The sequence below is a fragment of the Pseudochaenichthys georgianus genome, chromosome 5 (genome assembly GCF_902827115.2).
Source record: "Pseudochaenichthys georgianus chromosome 5, fPseGeo1.2, whole genome shotgun sequence".
Taxonomy (NCBI): Eukaryota; Metazoa; Chordata; class Actinopteri; order Perciformes; family Channichthyidae; genus Pseudochaenichthys; species Pseudochaenichthys georgianus.
The window spans coordinates 13,732,347-13,753,227 of record NC_047507.1 but is presented as its reverse complement, the minus strand read 5'-3'; the positions used below and the strand labels follow the sequence as shown (position 1 = coordinate 13,753,227).

Sequence of the window (20,881 nt, the reverse complement as noted above, 5' to 3'; positions counted from 1 at the left end):
ATCCACTGTGACTTGGGGGATGTGCCCAGTGTTCAGTTGCTGAACCAGATGAAGGAGGACCTGGACCAGCTTCACCATCGGCACCCTGGCTTGAAGATCATGCTCTCCCAGAGGCGCCGGTGGAGGGCTGGTGCAAATCCTGTCAAAATTGACAAGGCCCGGAAGTTTGTTAACAGTGTTATGGCTACTTTTGTTCATAGCCTAAATGGTGCCATTGTTGACCACTCCAACATTAGACATGACAGTCCTGGGCTGTTTTTGCGAGATGGAGTTCATTTCACCCCTTGGAGAAATGATATTTTTTTTAAGTCACCAGCCAATTGCCTGAAAGACCACCTCCAAAGACTGTGAACTGCTAAAATGTCAGTATCACTGTCTTTGGATTTGGCCTTTAGAGTATGTATTCTAAGGCCCTTGCTAAGCCCAGACTGTCATGGCTAATGTTGAGTTAGATATTACATCTGTAGCCATAACACTGTTGACATGGCTGCTCTTCCTCTTCCCCACATCCCACCCCCCCCTCTTACCCCCATTGGACTCTGCAGCTCTCCAGGCCCATGCTGGGCATGGCTGTCTGTCAAACCTTTTATTTTGTATTTGTTATGATGTTTTTTGTTATTTGATTTGTTAAAAATAATTATGTATTTATGTAAATATTGAAAATAAATTACATTCATATTTTCACTTATTTTGTCTACTGCTTACTGAAAATGTTAGCTATCACATCCAAATGGGACTATCAAATGAAAGGATAAGCTTACCATACAATACAGAAAACATTACAAATTAAGGCTAAAATCTTTTCCCAAGCCGGAGCAGTCTGAAAAGAGTCCCAAGTTTAAAAACACAAATCTTGACAATGAATACTACGCTGTCATTTATCATGACAATGCAAACAACAGGAAGGTCTCCCCTAGTCCCATGTATTTTGGCATCAATGTCATAAGCATACCATAGAATGTAATTATGAAGTGAAATACCCACAATCCCTACAGGGTCGTAACGTCACAGAAGATAATACCTTTTAGAGAGTTTTGTTCAGTATGCAGATAAATATTTGTTTTACAATAGAAACATTTTTCTCCATAAATGTTCCCACATGTTGTGAGCATCAACTTTAAATCTTTTGTCAACAAATAAAAATACATCTTAATTTCCTTTAGGACAACATTTTGTTTATAACACCACTACATTAACAATAAGCATAGGCAAATGATAACTGTCAACATTTAAGATTGTGCTTTTACTCTTTATTTAATCAGATCTATTTACATTGAAAATGTGATAAAGCCACATTGAAAGTTACATCTTGCATTTTATGAAAAGTAAAGGTTTCGAATCATTTTATGACTTAAGTACACGAGAAAATAAATTAAAGATGTGCAACAACTGTATCAGTAATTAAAATGATATAACTTATGTACAGGGTTGGGAGGGCTACTTGCCAAAAACACAACCAGTAACTTCATGTGAGTATCAAGATATAAAAGTAATGTAACGTGATAACTTTATTTTTTGTTTTGGATTACCTCAATATCAAATGCAATGCAAATAAACACAGGAGAGAAGAAATATTAATATGATTTTTTTACTTAAAATGTATAATATAATACCATAAAGCAGATTCAGGCAGTAGGTGTATAGATTCACAATTAGTATTAGTATTAGCCTACAGAACAGTACCGCTTCCAGAGAAGAGATACAATTTGATCATTTTACATATATATGCTCTTTTTAGGTTTTGAATAAGATTGTAATCCTGAGTTTCCCTATTATTAAAAAAAGTAAAACTAATCCGATTACATCTTTTCCTATGTAACTAAGGATTACACTTTCATTTTTCTCAATACGATCTTGATTCGTGTTAGATGTAATCCATTACCATCTAAGCCAATACAAGTCATAACTTTTGGAAAATTGTCTTAAGTTATAAGTGATGCCTTCAATCTCTTTCACGTGGAGAAGACATCCCATTGGCCGAGGCGTTGCAACTTCCCTCAAGCGTCCTACATGAAAGAAAGATCACATGTTAGAAATGTGTGCACAAACTATTCAGTACTTGGTTTAAAGCCCAAGTGTGAGAGTGAACAGAGGCGGAGTCTGTTTGTTGGCTGCTGCTACCCAAACCAACATCCTCCTCACAAGCATTGACTGTTGGAATGTCATTACGCTCCACATGTGGAACAACCAAGGCTTCTTCAGGTGTGCCTTGTATCATAATGATATTGCTCTGATCAGCAGCAAGACTGTTTTCACCACTACCATGGTCGACATCTGCAACCTCCTCATTACTATTAACAGTCGAACTAGGAGTGTCACTTACCTCGTCATTGCTACTCACCTGCTTCTCCTTCCAGGCTGTTGTTCTTTGGTGAAATAGAAAATGGTGGGCACTGCAGTGTTTTTCAGGCATCTCCTTCCCTAATAAAAATAATAAACAAAAACACATAAAATAACTTTTTGAGGTCTGTAGATATTCAACTTTCTTTTGAATAATGTTGTTTTAAATGTAAGAGTGCATTATAAAAGACAATAGAGGGCCAACATGTTAACTACGCAGTTAATCTATTCAACAATTACGTGTTTCCAAGATTCAGATTCAAAGGATTTATGTCATATGCACATAGGCTACAGTGTAGGAATGGCAATGCAAATCATCTGTCCCGAGCTCCTCCAACAATGCAACATAGTTATATAAGACATAAAACAATAAAATAAATTCTAAATTAAATTAAGAATAATAAATTAGTGCAGGCAGAAATCTATATACACGTAAATATAATAAGACATATGCAAGAACAGAATGTAGAGATAAATATTGTATAGTAAAATTAACTTAAATCATTTTTTTTTTTACAGTGATAGCTGTTAAGATAAATAAGTTATAAGATGACAACAGATGAATGAATGTTGCTATTAAAATAATGTAAAAAAAAGGTAATATAATTCATCTGTTTTTAACATAGAGTATGTGGGGGGAAATGGCAATTCTCTATCTATGATAAAGAGTCTTTGCATAAATTGAAGAGAAATGTGATGGTTTGCAAAAAAATCGATTTCTATGTTTCTTTACTTAACTGGCAAAATCTTAATTTGGCCTTTAATCAAAAGAACATTACTCATCACGGATGTGCAAGCTGTGCCATAACAATTATTTAGCATTGTATGATGTATAACATGTATTTAATTAGTAACAACAATTTACACTCACAAATGGAACCAAGTTATTTTTTTATTTTTAAAAAGGATCTGTACCCATGAGTCCGTGCTGAAGGGATGACTCTCAAAGTGTTCACTGCACAGGCGAGAAGAAACGTTGGGGGTCCATGTATTCCTCCGGATGTTCAGCACCCACTGGTCCAGCCTGTCTGGATCACCTAAAGGAAACCGTTATTCAAAAATACAGGAAAACCGACCCAAAGACAACAGGAGGGTTAATGCCATATTCACTTAATAACGCATGAACAACTTTTACAAATATTTCTATATAGTCTGTGTTGGTAAATGTAATCTAGGTTGCACATTTCCTGCTGAAATACATGCATGGGCCTACCAAGTTACTGCGTGGCACTTTGGTTTTGATAAAACAGTGTAGTTCCACTATATAAACGTTACATTCATAATCAAACGAGACAATATGCAAGATAAATAGCTATTTGTTGTTATTCTTAATGCTTGTCATTCACACGTTAAGAAAATAAAATAAGTACCGATACATAGCAGAACAATTGTGGCGATGTTCAGCTTAATAAGACTTGTTCAACATCATTTCTTTAGCTAATACTATAGCAGGCTGCAGGCGAACCAAGTCCGCGTTTCGCTGCATTCCTTGATCTCCAGTTATAACGCCGGGCTCCGCCGCTGGCCGAAGCTAACGGAGCCGCAAAGGGCTAGCTACGGCTCCGGTTAGCTTCGGTTATCCCACCACTGGGATAATTGGGTCCCCTTTTAACATTTGCTCCCGTTTAGCATTATGGGCGTCATAGCCATAGACTATAAAAGTCTTACCCAAGGCTGAATCATAAACTAAACTGTATATATATATATATATACACACACGTATAAAGGGTTACATCCTTAGCTGGCTAATAAGCTACATAACAAGCTAAGCTAACAAGCACACACACACCTGCTAACGGGGTTAACATGTATAATATTATCATTTTACTCACCGAAAAAAGCTGAGAGTAGACTTCTTGGAAGTTCTGTTAGTACATTCAAGCGCACAGCACGACATCTTAATTGTCTGGTATATCACCACGAACACGGCTAAAGCTAAAGGGTCAAGTACAGTACTATGACTAACTAACGTTGTAGCCTCTATGGTTGTAGCCTAGCAGAGTGGACAAGTTGCTGTTAGCTGACAGTGAGGCATGTACGTGTCCATCAACGTGACCACGCCCTAATTAATGCAAAAACTTTAAGACCTAATATAAATAAAAGGGTCGCGTTAGAAAACAATTCACTCACAGATCCATAATCATGAAGGTGGAATCTAACTGTATCGATAATAAAACGTATGGAGCCAGGGAGAAAAACATGTGTTTTTCCGCTGTAAAGTTGGGCATTTTAACATGGGGGTCTATGGAAATTGCTCCTTTCTGCAGCCATCGCCTATCGGCCAATATATGAACTGCAGTGCGTGGCACTTCCGTATTGGCTTCCCGGCTCTTCCCCAGAGTTTGCCGCTTGGTAAAAACCCGATTCATTCATATACAATCCCCTCATCTTGTCAACGCTCAGCAGAGACGATCTTTGATATGTGCTTCGCCACTACGGAGGCCGAGAGTCTCAGTTATCAACACACACGGAAGTTGAGGAGAAAGAGAAACACAGCGCACCGAAAAATACCTACTAATCAAACGTTTGGCAACACTTCGGATTGTTCAAGAAAGACGGTGTAATAGTCCTTTATGCTATATAGTTGACCGCAGGTCATGGAGAGTAATAAGGTATCCGTAGACCTTTGTATGAGGTATCTTTATTACTTAACAGGTCTACAGCCATGATACATAGATCCGTCCTAGATGCGGGCTTGCATACACACAGTATTACTCCGCAGCCGCACCCCATCAGTAACGTCGTGATGATGTGCGCGGCACTATACAGACGGTCAACTTGAAAAATCGCTCGCAAATTGTTAACGATGCCGAGCCGCTTTAAAGTACGAGGAACGACGCACATAAAGAGGCGACATGGGGTCTGCGGCTGAAAAGAGAAACCTGAAAGTTAGACATGAGTTAAATCACTCCGTGAGGTGTTCTGTCAGAGAGAGTGGTGTTTAGTTTACAGCAGCCTGTGACGGCCAATAATAATTTAAATGTCTTCCTTACTGTAAGCAGTTATGAAATACCTGTTTGTGAAAGGTTATTTGTATTCTTTATTGTTCATATAGAACCCACTGCTTTCTGCTCACTTGTGAGTTAGCCTATGAATGAGTGTTAAGCACATCAGTCAGCAGCTGTATGGGCATTGCACTATGGTAGCTGTTATTTGCACATTGTTATTCATGAGAAATGCATCCTTACATTGTTTAACTGTGAGGTGTTATACAATTGTACTGTACTCTGGAGAGCTTTTAAAGGTAAAAAAATAAACTGCATGATGGGATGTGCAGTACCAAATATGTAAAGCACTTTTTTGTTAATGTATTATTTGCTGCATATAAGGAATAAAACAAAAATCCTCTGTCGTACCATATTGAAGTATCATTATTTTTGCATCGTGTTGAATCGCATCGTATAGCACCGAATCGCATAATGTTGAATCAAATCGTATCGAACTGTATCGCAACAGGGGTGAATCGTATCGCATCGGCTGGGCCCTTTCTCATTTCTCGAACTCCCCTCCTCGACTCCCCTCCTCGACTCCTATCCTCGATACTTAGTCCCGCCCACAGGAGATGCGAGCGGAGGAGCCGAGGAGGGGAACCGAGGAGAGAGGAGGGGAAGCAGCAGGCGGTTAGAGAAATGAGAACTCCTCTCCTCTGAGTGGTCATTTTAAAGAGACGTCCATTAATGATGACAGGAGGCAGCAGCCCTCTGTCTGATGGACAGATGTGTTCATGACGACTTATATATTTACTTTGATTCATTCACAGTGCGGTATAATGAGACAATAATGGCTACAGATGCGGACACACACACACATATATATATATATATTTATATAAATATATACAATTTCAGAATCAAGCAGAGCACTCTCATAATAACGTAACACTATCAGAGACTGGATATATCCCCCCCCCCCCCCCCCCCCCTCTCTGGTCGCTACAATGTGGAAAATAAATTACGGGCCAAAAGTTTTATTTACAAGTATTAAAAGTAAGCAGAGGACACCAAACCAACTGACACCTGTCTGTCTGCTGCATCGACCACACACTGTACCACACACACCTACACCACACACACGCATATACAGCTCCTAAAACAGGCTACAGCCGTGGTGTATTTTATTGTGAAGCACTAAATGGTTTTAGAAAAATATCGACTCTTTGTTTGTAGATATCTACTAAACTAAAGCAAAAAGAGTAGGCCTGTTCTACTGAGTGATATATATTATACACACTGCTCTGCTTTCTGCACGGACCTCACAGCTGTTCTCACTGTAAACATCGCGTCGCGATGAAAGCAGTTAATAAAATAATATCCAGGGGATGCATGCAGAGCTGTCATTGGCTGAGATAAGTCCGGCCGTGCGTCACGAGTCTTTGAAACATCTCTGTTGCCGGAAATGCATCCACGAAGCAGCCGTGGAGGACCGTGGAGGACCCATCAGTGTATCCTCGGTTATAGCTCCTCCAGAGAGCCTCCTCGACGCTCGATCCTCGGTCCTCGAAGTGCATTTAGAGAAATGAGATGTCCTTCAACATGGTGCGCTGAAATTCATTTCCGGGTCACTACCGGAGGACCGAGGAGTCGAGGAGTCGAGGAGGGGGATTTGATGAAATGAGAAAGGGCCCTGGTGTTTCAAATGTATCGTTAATGTATCGTATCGAGATGCGCATCGCATCGGCCTCAGTGATGGAGATGCACATCCCTAGTACACATCTTCATGAAATGCAACAGGATACAGGCCATGACTGTAGTGTGTGAATAGTTAAAGTTATTAATCAGAAGGTTAGTGCCATTTCCCTGGATTGTTTTAACTTGATGGATTAATAATGATACCAATACAACAACACTGCATACCAGACACACAGGTTCAAATTGCAAAGTGAGACCTATACACAAAGGTTTTAAAACCTCCTAAAAAAAAGAATCCTAAACTCCCAAGAGATAAATGTCTTACAGACCACTAATTCTTAAAGACCCTTTAATTAACAAAAAAGGTTATAGAAAACATGCATAACATATACATCTTATTTATTGAAACGTTTATAAGCTGAATAGTTGCTCACATATTTTAGAAGTTATAATATACTGGACAACGTATTTAATATGGATACATTGATAAAGATATGTTATGTTTATTTAAACATAATTTCTAACAAGGATAACTACTTTTTATTTTCAAACTCAGTATCAAGTCACATGCTGAACTGTAATAACCAAAGACAGCAAGTGCTAAACATAAAACAATAACAATTGGAGTTGAAAAAATAAAACAACAAGTAAATAGAGCATGCAAATTCATCCTTAAAAGAAATCATGTTAATTATAAACCCTTTGTTCAATGGCTTATTTAAGTGATCAAACTTTGTATTTTACTTTTATAGTGTATTTCTAGTTGCTATGCTTTTCACCGATATACAATCAATCAAAGTTGCCCTTGGTATCAGGAGGCATTTAGGAGAGCTGAGCTTCCCTCAATACCAACAACATCGTCGTGTTGCTCTTTCCCTCTTGGCTACATCCCAGATCCTTCATTCGCCACAGACTCCCCTCCAGGGATCGCCTACAAGGCAAAAGTGATTATAGACTTTATAGGTTTATCCATAAACTTCTTGTGTAAAATAACTCATATGTATCTATAAATAACAACATAATGTAGGTAAGATATAAAACCAAACTTACATTGTGTATTCCTTCCTGAGTAGCACCCCCATCATACAGCAGGCTGGAATTCTCCTCCTATAAATAAGTTTGTTAACATAAGATTTTATTCCAAATGTAATACATACATTACAACAAAACCAGGCTGTAGTTGCTTATAGTATCCATACAAACTGAAAATGGTGTATGGAACAACATTGTTTGCAACAAAGAAACAACATGTACCTAAACGTCTTACAAAATGACAGAAATCCTATTTGATCACATTCCACCTCTCTGCTGGCTTCACCTGATATTAGCAGCAGGTGCACTTAGTAACAGAGTCAATGTTAATGGCCTGCCTTCACTCTCTCTCCTCATTGCAAGCAAGTACGAACACGGTAATGGTGGACGCCTCAGTGACTTGCTTGATTATGTTACACATTATCCCTGTCGAACAGAGGAACGCTTCACATCCCTGGAGTCCAGGTTTTGGACACACATGGTCTTATTCATAGTTTCATGTGCATAATCCCTTTCCATGCAAAGACCCAGATACCCACACAGATTGATGGCACTTTTTCACTTTTGTTTACATGATCTGTACACTGAATCACATTAGTAGGACATCATTGAACAACATGATTGTGATCCACCAAAACATGAACAAAATAAGACTAATTCAATGTCAAATCAATACATTAAAAACATTCTAATAATGCTACATTCTATTGCTACAACATTGACCACCCAACTGTCTCAACATAATAGTATTTTGTTATCAGTGTGGAAATTGCAGGTTTTGAATATGTAAAAAACAATGAAAAACTTGGTTTAACAGCCTATTCATACACACAACAGCAGATTATTAAATAATTTAAGATTATATAAAAAGGCAATTGGGAAAGAAAGTACAAATGACAGTAAAACTTACATATCCAATATGTTCTGTTTCCATCAGTTCTCCAGACTCACTGGCCTCTGAGCTGCAGCCTCTGGGATAACACTCAGAATCACGCTTCTCTCTTGTTTTTTGAAGGAAGTCCATCGCTGTGGATTTCCTCAGCAGTGCTTAAACATAAACAGGTACCAGAGACATAATGATTGTTCAGATAATAGCAGCAAGGTTGCATTTTCTCAGTCATTCTGTGTCATAAAAAAACTCACCTCCCTCGCATATGTAGGGTATCATGAGCATTAGAGTCAGTAGTGTTGCAGCCATGTCCTCATGCAGGTTCTTCATCTCTCACACTGTTGACTGTTGAGCCCCCCTAAAAACTCTGGGAACTTTGTGTTTGTCACCTGAGAAATCCCCACGCCCACCCCGCTCTGAGGATCATTCCAACGGGGACAATGGGTTTGTACTTTGCAGTGGGGAGTGTGAGGGGTTCATACCCTGACTATCAGTATACAGTGTTTTAAAGGTCTTACGAGAGTGATGAGAGCCTGTTGTGCCTGTATTACATAAGAGTGCAGAGTTATTATTATTATTATTAAAGGTCAATTTCAAAAGTAGAAACTTTGTTGAACAATATACATTTTCTTGACGTTTGATTCCCTATGACTAAAACAAAACTGCTTAACTTAACGGTCACCTATTGTGCAATATCCACTTTTTCATGTATTTTATACATAAACATGTGTCCCCTCTGCGTTAAGAGACTCTGAAGGTTTCAGGAAAGAAGATTCGCTCACTTTTTGTCCTGATCCATTTATATAAAAACCTGTCTGAAAATGAGCTGATCAGATTTTAGCCACTTTATGATGTCATAACGTTTTTTTGGCTTGTGTAACCATTAGCCAACCACCAACCAAGGTAACCCCCCACCCCCCCTTATCACCTGAAACTCCTCCTTGAGCACCATTGTGTTCTTTTTAACCAAATATCTCTCAGAGGGGCGTGGGGAGTGGCTCCTTATTTTCATCTAAAGTAACAGACAGAGAATCAGCACTTTTGAAACACTTTTAAAAGGATTATTTAAAAAGCAGAGATAGAGACCAACTGTACTTTCATGCTCAAGACATTAAAAACTTGATTCTTGATAATTCTGCCACCTTGTTACTGCATAGACAATATTTAAACATACATAATAAAAGTCAAATTCCTGTTGATGAAGTTATATAGATCAAGTTTGGATAAATCAACTTAAGACAAGATATTAATGAGATAAATATGTCCTGATATACACATCTGCATTTTCTGTAGATTTAAGACGGTGTTCAAAAACTATGTTTTAATAATCTTCTATTTGAATGTAATGACATGCCAAAATATTAAAGACTACAAGTTGAAAATGGCGAGCCAGTTGAACCTAGAAACTTCCGATCCGTAATCGGGCTAATCCAGAGTCATCCATTGCGACACTTCTTATAGGGAATAAGAAGTTTGATAATTGTATTATTCTATCTGAGACATTACATTACATTACTTTTTCCAGCTTTCAATCAGATAAATCCCAGAATGACATAATGTCAAACTATCTGTCCATACTGAGCTGCATCCTCTCTGTCACAGTGGAGCCTGCACACACTTCTAATAGTTGAATATTTTTTTTAAAAGGACGCAGGCGTAACAATATTTGACAAATGTGTCCAAGGGCGTCACTTTGTTAGAAAGTGGTGGGGACAATTTTCCAGATTTAACATACGCATTCTGGTACTCTCTGAAAATAAAATAAACCAAAAAGACAACATTTACTTCAGGTCAACAGGTCAAACAACATTGCCGCAAGCATGTTTTTGGGTCATTTTAGAGTCAAAATAGTAAGTAGGAATTATATTTGTTGACTTTTTTTTTTTAAGTGCAGGTCAAAGTGGGAGCAATGTTAGTTTTTTACATTTTCTGTTAAAAGTCTAATTACATGTCCACATTGAACATCTTGACACTAAACCAGTGTTCTTGTTTATTACATTTCTTTGTGCATGTTATTTTTCAGAACATTTATAAGTTATACTTTTAAAAAGTGGTGGGATTGGGAACATGTCCCCAGCATCCCCAGTGCAAATTACGCCTATGATTATGTGTCATAGGCGTGCACTTAGTCAAATAATCAGCAGAGTCCTAATTGTACTCCCATCAGATGAGATGAGTTTAAGGGTATAGATTTTCCCGGTCCATCATCAACATTGGAGTCACTGAGGCCTGAATGCCTGAAGTACCATACCGAAAATGGTTGCAGTAATAACATAATTAAAAGAGCATTAGCCAGAAAAATAGACCACAGTGCTATTGTCCATAGAGGGCGCCACTGCCGCATACATAAAGTTAAAGTTAGTCTTTGTTAGTCATTGTTTTCATTGAGATTTAAATACTGTTCTTTGTTGCGGTAAATCCATAAACTCACAACATATGATCTTGAGGATTTCTTTTACATTTTCAGAAAAGTTTAATCTGGAAACTTCACACGCAGGTATGAATGCACACTCTTTATTAGCTCCTGCTGGTGTCATTTAAAAGGTCAGAGGCACATTTTCTACAGGGGATGCTGAATGGGCTGTTCCTCTGATCGCAGGTATTGTGGCTGGAGGAGGGAGAGGGGCCGCAGAGAGCAGAGAAGTTACCAACTGCCTGGGACTATTTTCTTGTGTAAAACCTTTGTTTTTATTGATTCACTGTAAATATTAGTTCAGTCAGTTTTGGTGGAGGTATCTGCATGGAGTAAAAGCACTGCAGGTTTTTTTTCTTGATTACATTCATCTGCAGCATCGTTATCATCGTGTGCCTGACTGACCCACAGTCGTTTTATTCCTGTGGGATCATGTGGATTATTTTGGCGATTATGGTGGCAGCAGCGGCTGCTGATGGGAGATTGGGATGTCAGCTGCCCGGTGAATGGAGACCTCAGACAGAAGCGTGCCGTGCGGAGATGGCACAGATCATAGTGTTTGCCAAGGTGTTGGAACTGCACAAGGAGTTTTACAATGTGTATGATAACTACCTGCCGTCCGAAAACGAGCATCTTTTCTCCGCGGAGATTGAGCTGCTGTGCGACCAGGCGTGGGGCAGCATGCTGGAGGTCCCTGCTGGATCCAGGTTCAATGTTACTGGCCTGGGCTACTTCACCTGCTTCTCCTACAGTGTCACCAAAAACAACAACTACTACTTCTTTCTAAGGTGAGCACTCTAGATATTCCCACTTAATCTAATCATGAAAATGTTTTATTGTCAAAGATACCCAGAGCAAAATGAGTTGGAAGCTTTAGTAATTCGAGTTATATAAACTCTAAACTTGTTTTCCCCATTCATTTCCAAATGATCAGTTAAGTGTAATTCCATGTATTTAGGCCCTACTATAAATAACCTTAACCCTACCAGGGTTTGCACTCTCTTTTCCGACTGTAGGTGTCTTCACTCTACGATCCATATTTCCTGTTCAGAGTAAAGACAATGCTTAAAAAAGGTTGCAGAAATGTCGAGAATCAGCAGTAGCTTTGTCAATTTGGTTAAGACCAAAATTCGTTTTTTCACTCTGGGGTATAAAATCACTGCCTCCATTTATTGGAATGCATCCATGAATTGGACAAAGTTAATGCTTTGATAATAACCAACTGGGAAAGGAAACTGCATAGCAATTTGGTACGTAATCTTCTGCATTAGATGTTGAGTTGTCCCTGGCAAAACTAAATGATGATTTCACATACAAATAATCCACCATCAGTCCCTCTGGACACTTGAGAATACAGTATGTGGAGCCAAAAAATGTATCCAATATACATCATTTGACCTCACCTCCTCCTGGCCCATCCTCCTGTCAAAAGAAAAGCCGAAATTCTTCATACATGTGTGAGATCTCACAGAAGGAAGTGAAAGGACCCTGGGAGGATTCAATCAATCATTGGCTAGTATTGAGACATTCTGCTGTCAAAAGCACTTTTAAAGTTATTAATATATCTAATAGCCTGCCAAATGCTCCACTCATATTTCAAAAATGTGTGTGGCAGGTTAATACTTAAATGTCTGTGTTGGACAGAAACAACCCTGTTACTCAGGAAACGTCTATTGCATTCCAGCCAGTGTAATTACAGAGCCAGACATTTCCCAAAAAGCTTGATGGTATAGGACCACCTTTTGTCCTGCTCAAACACACTGGTTTGCCGCTAGATGAAGGAAAAAACGTGTGCTGACAGGCCTTCACCGATATTTCTGCTTTTTCTCTCAAACAGATGAAGAGTTAGATATTCAGAGGGGGGCACTGAAAAGCATTCCTGAAGTTTAATGTTCAGCTGTGCCGAATGAGGGTCTGCAGCAGCAGGGCCAACCACAATAGTATTCGTTATAGCATATGTTGCACATTATATTCACAGAATCACACACTCACATTGTGTGATTGTGTATTGTTGTGTCTAATGACGACTAAAATATTATTTAGATGATTTCACTGGTTCTGGTTAATAACCCCTCTAGGGATGACTTTGCTGTCCCCTGTTGTGTTACTGAAAACATCCGGACGTTATCCCCTTAATCAGCCCGGCGACCAACATCGGAAACTTCCTGAAGCACTTGTGTTTAAGTATGGACCTGATGATGATTAAGACGCAATGATTGCTCCAGTAAACATAAGCAGATCTTGTGCCAGTGTTTACCAGGGAATGGAGAGAGCAACTCCTGAAAGTCGCTCCCGCATATTTTTCTGTGCAGCAGATTTTTAGCCCACCAGTCATGAAGACCTATGGGAAAAGAAACCAAAGCCCAGATGGTGTCCAACTTTTCTTTTTGATTCTTTAGGATAAAAAAAAAACATGAGATGTAACAAGATAATCAGCTAACTTTAGAGGTGGTAGGCAGTTTTGTTAAAACTGGGAGGAGACAGGCTAGCTGTTTCCCTCTGTTCCCGGTCTTTATGCTAAGTTAAGCTAACTATCTCTTTGTTTCTAGCTTTATATTTACACATTTGAGGTAGTGGTAGGCCTAATGTTCTCATCTCAATCTCATGAACGAACAGAATAATGGTATTTCCCAAAATGTCAGAACTATTCCTTCAAATGTTCATTTAGCTAGTGGAATTACACATTGATGTATCACCATGTTTGTTTTGTTTATTTATTTAAATGTCAACTTTCTTTGAAACTGGAAGAAATTAGATATGGCCTGACGAATTGTTTTCTCATGTCCATGGCTCACGTGAGACTCCACCTCAAAATGCAAACCTAAAACAGATCAGTGTTGAATTTCAAAGGAGTGTTGTTGTGGCAGATCCCAGACTCGGTATGTGCAAGCCAAAACTGAAAAGTTCACATCACAGTCTCCAGTGGACATCTATTTCCTGTTACAAAAGCCCCAACAAGACTTATCTCAGACCAAAAATAGTATTTTCAATCAATCATGAGTATAAGCTCCAAGGACAGGACAAATCTGAGCCTAGCAGGACGAAAAATGCAACTCAGGATCTCCCTCAGGACCTTTAAATGAAACAGGCTGACTGTTCTGCTTGAGCGATACATTTGCTTTAAAAAAGACCTAGGCCTATATCTCCCTTTAAAAAAAGGCACACTTACAATCAAGTTTTTGTAATGCGTTGAGTTGTGCATGTGCTGCATATGTACTAAAAATGTATAAAGAGTGTTATGTGACTGTTTAGTGAGGTTTCCATCATCGTAGAGTCAACACAAGTTCCTCTGGATCTACTATTCCTTCTGACCTCCTGGTCACTGTGTTTACACCTGACCTCTGACCTTTTCTGTTGAAGCAAAACATCAGCTTTCTTTGAGCTCCATCAACACACAGATGCACACACACTCACACACGCACACACAGTCTCTGATGGGGGCAACCATCTTTTGAGGTCCCTCGAGGGATGCAAGATGGAATCCAGATGTTTGAATACATGCTGCTCCAAGGCTTCCTCCCTCACACACTTCACATCCGAGGAGAAGATATGAAACATGCTCAGTAAATCCATTTGGCTTGTAGTTAGCTGGCTTGACTCATCTACATTGAATATGCATATAAAATAGATCAGGGTCTGCTACCAATTTCCAATATATGTTAATATGCAACCTTATATGGATGAATAGGTAAACTAAAAATCTATCTGTTGGAAACATTTTTTACATAAAACATATTATTACACATACTTTACATATTCTATCATAATGTTTTTTTAATTGAGTGATCAATTTATCACAGGACAGGTGAAGACAGGTTTACACTAAACAGACAAAAGAAAAATATACTAGAAACAAACTTACTGCTTTATGTTTAGAGCTCAGCCAATGGTCAACCAATTGATTTATCAAGTGACAGGAAGATAATTGCCTTGCTACTACTTTGATAAGCAGTTTTTTAAATTGAAGGAGATTTTCTGCTTTTCCCGTTTTTATATCATAATAAACTTAATTTGTAGGTTTTGGACTGACAATGCAAGACATTTAAAGACATCACCTTTGACTATGAGAAATTAGGACAGACATTTTCCGTAGGATTAATTGATTAATCAAGAAAATAATCAGCAGATTTATCAATAATCAAAATAATAGCAAATGCAGCTTTACTGTTTTACACATGCACATTTTTTTTTACTTAAGTCAATTTTTGCATTTGTTCACAACCAATACAATCTCTTCCTTTTCTGCCTTGCAGGATGGATGAAAACTACAACATCATTCCTCATGGAGTAAACTTCCAGGACCCCATATTCCCCGACACAGCAGAGAACCACCGCATGTTTGCCAGCCTCTTCCAGTTCTCCAACTGCACGTCCGGTACTCAGGTCCACAGCTTCACCCCGGAGTATGAGGCCCAGGAGGACAGCCGGGTATGTAGCCCATCAGAACACTAACAGTTTCCCGGTGTTGTTTGTCTGTTTTGAAGGGTCTTTCTCACACTCATTTAGTAATAAGGTCATACATTTGAAATTCGTCTTTGATACAAAAATGATTTAGCCAGAATAGCCCGAAGTACTTTGGTAAACAAATGAAAGGGTTCAACATCATTTTGTTCTCAAAGGCATACTGTAAAGGAGCTGGCAAGCAAGACATGTTCTTAATGCATGAGAAACTAAACACACATTTCCTGAGGTTTTGGCGCAACAAAGAACTTACTTTGTTGAAAGGAAAAATCTACTTTAAACAACATTGTTTTTGCCAGCTTGTTGGCTTTTTGTTGTTTAATGGAGAATTTTCTCATGCATATTGATGGCATCGCTAACGTATAAACACCTGAATGTTCAGACATGTCCAGTGCTACAACAGCTCTTTGATGACTTTAAAACGATTACGTTTAAATGTCAGAATCAAAAAACAAGTGTTTTACATGGATGTTCAACAATCAAGTTAGGTGGAATAATGGAAAATGTTAAGGTTCGTTGGACAGAACACAAGTGTAGCCAAAATACATGATAAATATTAAATTAAGAGGATTCACTTTCTTTGGACTGGAAAATTCTGCTCTCTATCTTTTTATGTAAACAGTATTTTGTATGTCCATCCTCTGCGGGATACTGAGAAGAATTTATGGAAAGTTAGAAAATTACTAACTTGAGAAAAAACCAGGGAAAGTGGATACATCATAAAAGTAAATCCTTAACAAAACACTTTCTGGAGGATTACGCAGGACAATGCAGATTGATTGCATCTAAAGTCCACTTCTCTTTTTAATGCTGATGGAAACATTTCCTGAATCAATAAGCTTCAGCTCCGATGTTTAATTGATTAAAGCTCATTTTACCTAAACACTATTGCCAACATTAACACCTGGCGCTCCGTGACTCTGTAAGTTTCCTGCATCTCATCCCAGAATGCATGTGCCAGTATATAAATGGCTTCCAGTGGCTTTATCCCCTTTAATGAATCTAAACCCTTTTGCCTAATCTCCTTGATTTAGGTCAGTCTTCTTCTGTCTGTTTCCAATCATTTGCTGACTATGTTCATAAAAGCAACAATCCTTCATGGGTAAAGAGAATGAAAACATGGTTTTTATTTCCATTCACAGCTTTTGGGTTAGGCCTGTAATTATAATTACAGAGCAACTTTTAGATATCAATGATGCTGTCTTACATAATTCTCATGATTAGATGTTCTCCTAGCAAGATAAAAACAGACTTTGTTTTTAATGGTACTGCGCAACCATTGTTTAGGCAACGGACCTAAAATCACAGTAGAACAGATCATGCCATACGCATCCCATAATCCAGTCCATCAAAGTAAAACACATGGCATTTATTCAATTTCTAATCGAAGAGTATCAGCGACCAACTTATTATTTTAAGCATTTTCCCACAGTTTTGTGGTCCAAACACCAAGGCAGAAATATAAGCTTTAGCAGGCTGTCTGACTCCATGTCCTTGATAGCTGGAAACAAAGACACAACAGATTGCTGCTCATAAAGAGTCAGCTTCAGTTAACATGGACCAAGACACATTTAGTTTCTTCTCAGATGTCAATCATGTCCAATATTAACCCTATATTGAACAGGTACACAGGTATACACCTCTGCCTTTCTTTTCTCTTGCTGTGAATGTCATGTTGAAAACACTAAAGCTTATCACAAGGTAATAAGTCTTCCACCCAGAGTCAGGTTTAAATGGTATATCTATGTCTCGGCTCCAGACTTTTTCAAGGACAATTACCTAAGTATTTGTCTACTCTGCAACTTAGCCTGAAATAACCCTATAAACGTAGACGTATAAACGAAATAAATACATTTTGTGTTTGAGTGTTAATCGTATACCTCGGGTGCCATTTTACATCTCCTGCTTTACATAACTTGGTTGTTCTGCTCGTGAACTTCATAATTCACATTAGAAAGTGTAATCCCTCTTTATATCACTCATGTCATGGGACATAAGTAAGAGCACAGGGGAAAACTCCGTAGCTAATATTAAAACAAGTAATGTTCTAACCAGTGATGTGGGCCGGCAGCCAGCCACACATTTTTAACATTTCCTCAAAACCCTCAGTGGTTGTTATCTGAAAGAGGGGGAATATACATCAGTGTTTCACGCTGGCCCCATGTGGAAGTAGTAAGATCTGTGGAGGAAATCCACACTCAGGCAGAGAAGCATGCAGAAAGAGGCAGCTTGAGCTCGTTTTTCCACCTATAAGAAAAGGTCCAGGCCTTTGGATCGGATGTCGAGACTGCAGACATGTTGGGTTTAATCTCGCAGTGGTGTCTCTCTGAAACAGACTGAGCAACCTTTTAGTTATCTTGGTCCCTTCCTAAAGCAACAATGTGCTGTCAAAGGCTTTTATAAATGTAATGGTACAAACAGAGCATACAGTATATGAAAACTCTTGAATGTATTTCCATAAAATATCCCACAGCAAGAAGGGTATATCTTAAACATACTTAATGAACTTCTCGACTTCCCCCACCCCTTTCTTTCATTTTAAGCACTCAAAAAAGTGTCACTTTCTTTGACTGTCTCACACACAAATGGTGGAAATTGCTGAAAGCTCTTGACACGGGTTGTCAGTCCAGAAGAATGCCAGATGTGTTTTCTTACTTATGACTGAACCAAAATTAAATCCAGCATCATAAATAGCAGGTCTGACAGGTGCTACGTCATAAACCTTACAAAAACATACAAAATCTGGTACGAGTAAAGAAATCTTGTAAAATATAAAACCCAAATCCTTTCAAAAATGCACATGTCCGAAGACAACTTTAAGTCATAGTCATAGCACACTGGCATTATGAAGTTTGAACAGAAAGTTTGAAAAGAGAAGCCATATTGATGCCAGCATTTCTGTTTTAAATAGAAACCTAAATGTACTGTCTTCATGTCCAACATAAAATCCTGCCTGGACACAGTAAAATACTGCAAATACAAACTCTAAGGTTAGTCCCAGCAGCATTAGCCCACTGGGACTAACCTGTTGAAAGTGCATAGACTGTTTGTATAAAGCACGGCACTACACCATGAACTTTTAAACACATGTTTGCCTGCAGTGCACTTCATCAAATGCTCTGCATGCCTTTCATTCACATGTATCTCCTTGAAAAGTTGTATCAAACAATCTTTTTCACTTCCCTTCACAGCTGTTGTGCTCTGCGGTGCAGAAGGCTCTGTTTGAGGAGGAGGAGAAGGCCTGGGTTCTCTCCCAGAAGGTGCGCTCCTTGGAGAAAGCGAACGACCACCTGAGGGAAAAGGTGAAGACCATGAAACGTCTGCTACGCCAGGCCCAGCGGGCAACAACCAAGGAGCAGCAGACCCTCAGCCTCAAACAGCTCTACGGGACAAAGACGTCCCAAACTCACCCCGACCAGGACACTGCTAGGGACCAGCCACTAAAAAAGGTCATCTCCACCAAAAAACAGTACAATTGACATTGACAAAGACAGAGCACTTCATTACATGCTGTATATCTTTAACATTATTAATGTGCTCATTCAAAAGGAACAATCCAGATTAAGGTCCTGTTATATGTTCAGTTTTATTTCCCGTCTGTCTAAATGTGTGTGTGTGTGTGTGTGTGTGTGTGTGTGTGTGTGTGTGCGTGCGTGCGTGCGTGCGTGCGTGCGTGCGTGCGTGTGTGTGTGTGTGTGTGTGTGTGTGTGTGTGTGTGTGTGTGTGTGTGTGTGTGTGTGTGTGTGTGTGTGTGTGTGTGTGTGTGTGTGTGTGTGTGTGTGCTTTCACTTGACCTGTTTTATGGAATTATATTAGGGATTTGTGGATTTAAATGGCTTCACAGGAGTAACAGTTCTTCATGTAATTCTCCTCAACTTTTAATTCTTATTCTACCTGTCTGTCCAATATCATTATGTTGTCTGAATTATTTACTTTCTATGTTAACCCCGCAACTTCTGCCTTTTTGGGCCTTTTTATTAGTTCCATTCAGTGGCAGCACAATATCTTTCCAATCATTGGACAGAGCGCTCAGCTGGCAGCTGCACTTTAAGTGGACAATGTCAAAGCATTGATACATTTAATATCTTGTTTGATTCTGTGCTGGACACACTATGCATTGTATACATGTTAGAATTAGTATCATAATTCAGAAATAGTATCATCAAAATACTCCAACTCAGTATATCACCTTGTTCTCATCAAACTCTTTTGACCAGAACAAGGTGATATAAACATCCATGTGTTCGTTATGCTACGATGATTTCATATGCTATGAGTGTTTATATGAGTTACAGAGTAGCAGATGTGCCAAAGTTTAAAAAGCTGCAAGACCAAACATTACGTCACGTCATTATTTTCGACCTGCTTTTAATTTCTTTGTATCTATTCATACGCAGGAAACTATCCCAAAGTGTATGCTTCTCAACATTCAGTTAATTATTTCTAAGAGTGCCTTTTCCACAAGTTATTCAATCACATCCCACTTAAGGAAAGTGTATATGTATTTGAAAACAGGGTGCTGAGCACTCATTTAGATCAGCCAGTGAGCCTGGTACAGGGTTGGCTTTGAAAGTTTTGCTTATCTTATTATACTTTGTGTAGTTACTTTATTATAACTTCTGCTCTCTCTAAACAGCAGACATATGGTTTGCATTGCCAATAGCATCCTTATTTCTGTAACAGTGCAGTTTTTTAAATAAATAAATGAACTTTTATTAAATGTCCTTTGTGGTTATTTTGAATTGTCACAGTTTAGGTCGTCTTCATAACATCCATATGTATGTTACTTTTTGGGTAGAATTTGAAAGAAATGCACTATATGTGAAGTGAAATACATCCACAAATGAGAGCCTCTAAATATACAAACCTTTCATCATGAATTAATCTTCTGTCTTTATATTTCTTTGTTTTGCTTCATGACTTTTCCAGCTACAGTTTCATGCAACACTTTGAAACAGTTGTTATGGTCAAGGTGCAAACAACAGTGTAACATTATTTGATTCTTTCATCTGACATATTGAAAAATAAATGCGTTGAGCAAAACAGCAGAACAAAGTAGTAAAAGGTTCTAACCCCGATTGTAAATCTTCCTGCATGTTCAGTATGTTTTGTGTGATT

The 20,881-nt window shown here is 38.6% G+C and overlaps 1 protein-coding gene and 1 long non-coding RNA gene across 3 annotated transcripts; one reads left to right on the top strand and one right to left on the bottom strand.

The window, feature by feature from the left end:
- Positions 1-1,154: 1,154 nt before the first annotated feature.
- LOC139433852 (uncharacterized) lies at positions 1,155-4,515 on the bottom strand. Of its 2 annotated transcripts, none has more exons than XR_011643257.1 (3): positions 4,173-4,515; positions 3,256-3,377; positions 1,155-2,421 (listed from the first exon to the last, which is right to left on the bottom strand). It is a non-coding gene; the product is annotated as an uncharacterized lncRNA (long non-coding RNA). The 2 variants fall into 2 exon arrangements; XR_011643258.1 differs by lacking the exon at positions 4,173-4,515 and having other exon boundaries at positions 1,155-2,006; positions 2,342-2,421; positions 3,256-4,036.
- Positions 4,516-11,511: 6,996 nt separating this feature from the next.
- On the top strand, positions 11,512-20,445 carry ccdc3b (coiled-coil domain containing 3b). Its single transcript, XM_034083930.2, has 3 exons — positions 11,512-12,090; positions 15,556-15,730; positions 18,955-20,445. The coding sequence occupies exons 1-3, from the start codon at positions 11,735-11,737 to the stop codon at positions 19,240-19,242; spliced, it is 819 nt and encodes a 272-aa protein (XP_033939821.1). The 5' UTR covers positions 11,512-11,734; the 3' UTR covers positions 19,243-20,445.
- The last annotated feature ends 436 nt before the right edge of the window (positions 20,446-20,881 follow it).

Coding starts and splice junctions, on each gene's coding strand:
- ccdc3b (XM_034083930.2), top strand. CDS start 11,735: ATGTGGATTATTTTGGCGATTATGGTGGCAGCAGCGGCTGCTGATGGG. Junction 12,091..15,555: donor AACTACTACTTCTTTCTAAG/GTGAGCACTCTA, acceptor TCTGCCTTGCAG/GATGGATGAAAACTACAACA. Junction 15,731..18,954: donor AGGCCCAGGAGGACAGCCGG/GTATGTAGCCCA, acceptor TTCCCTTCACAG/CTGTTGTGCTCTGCGGTGCA.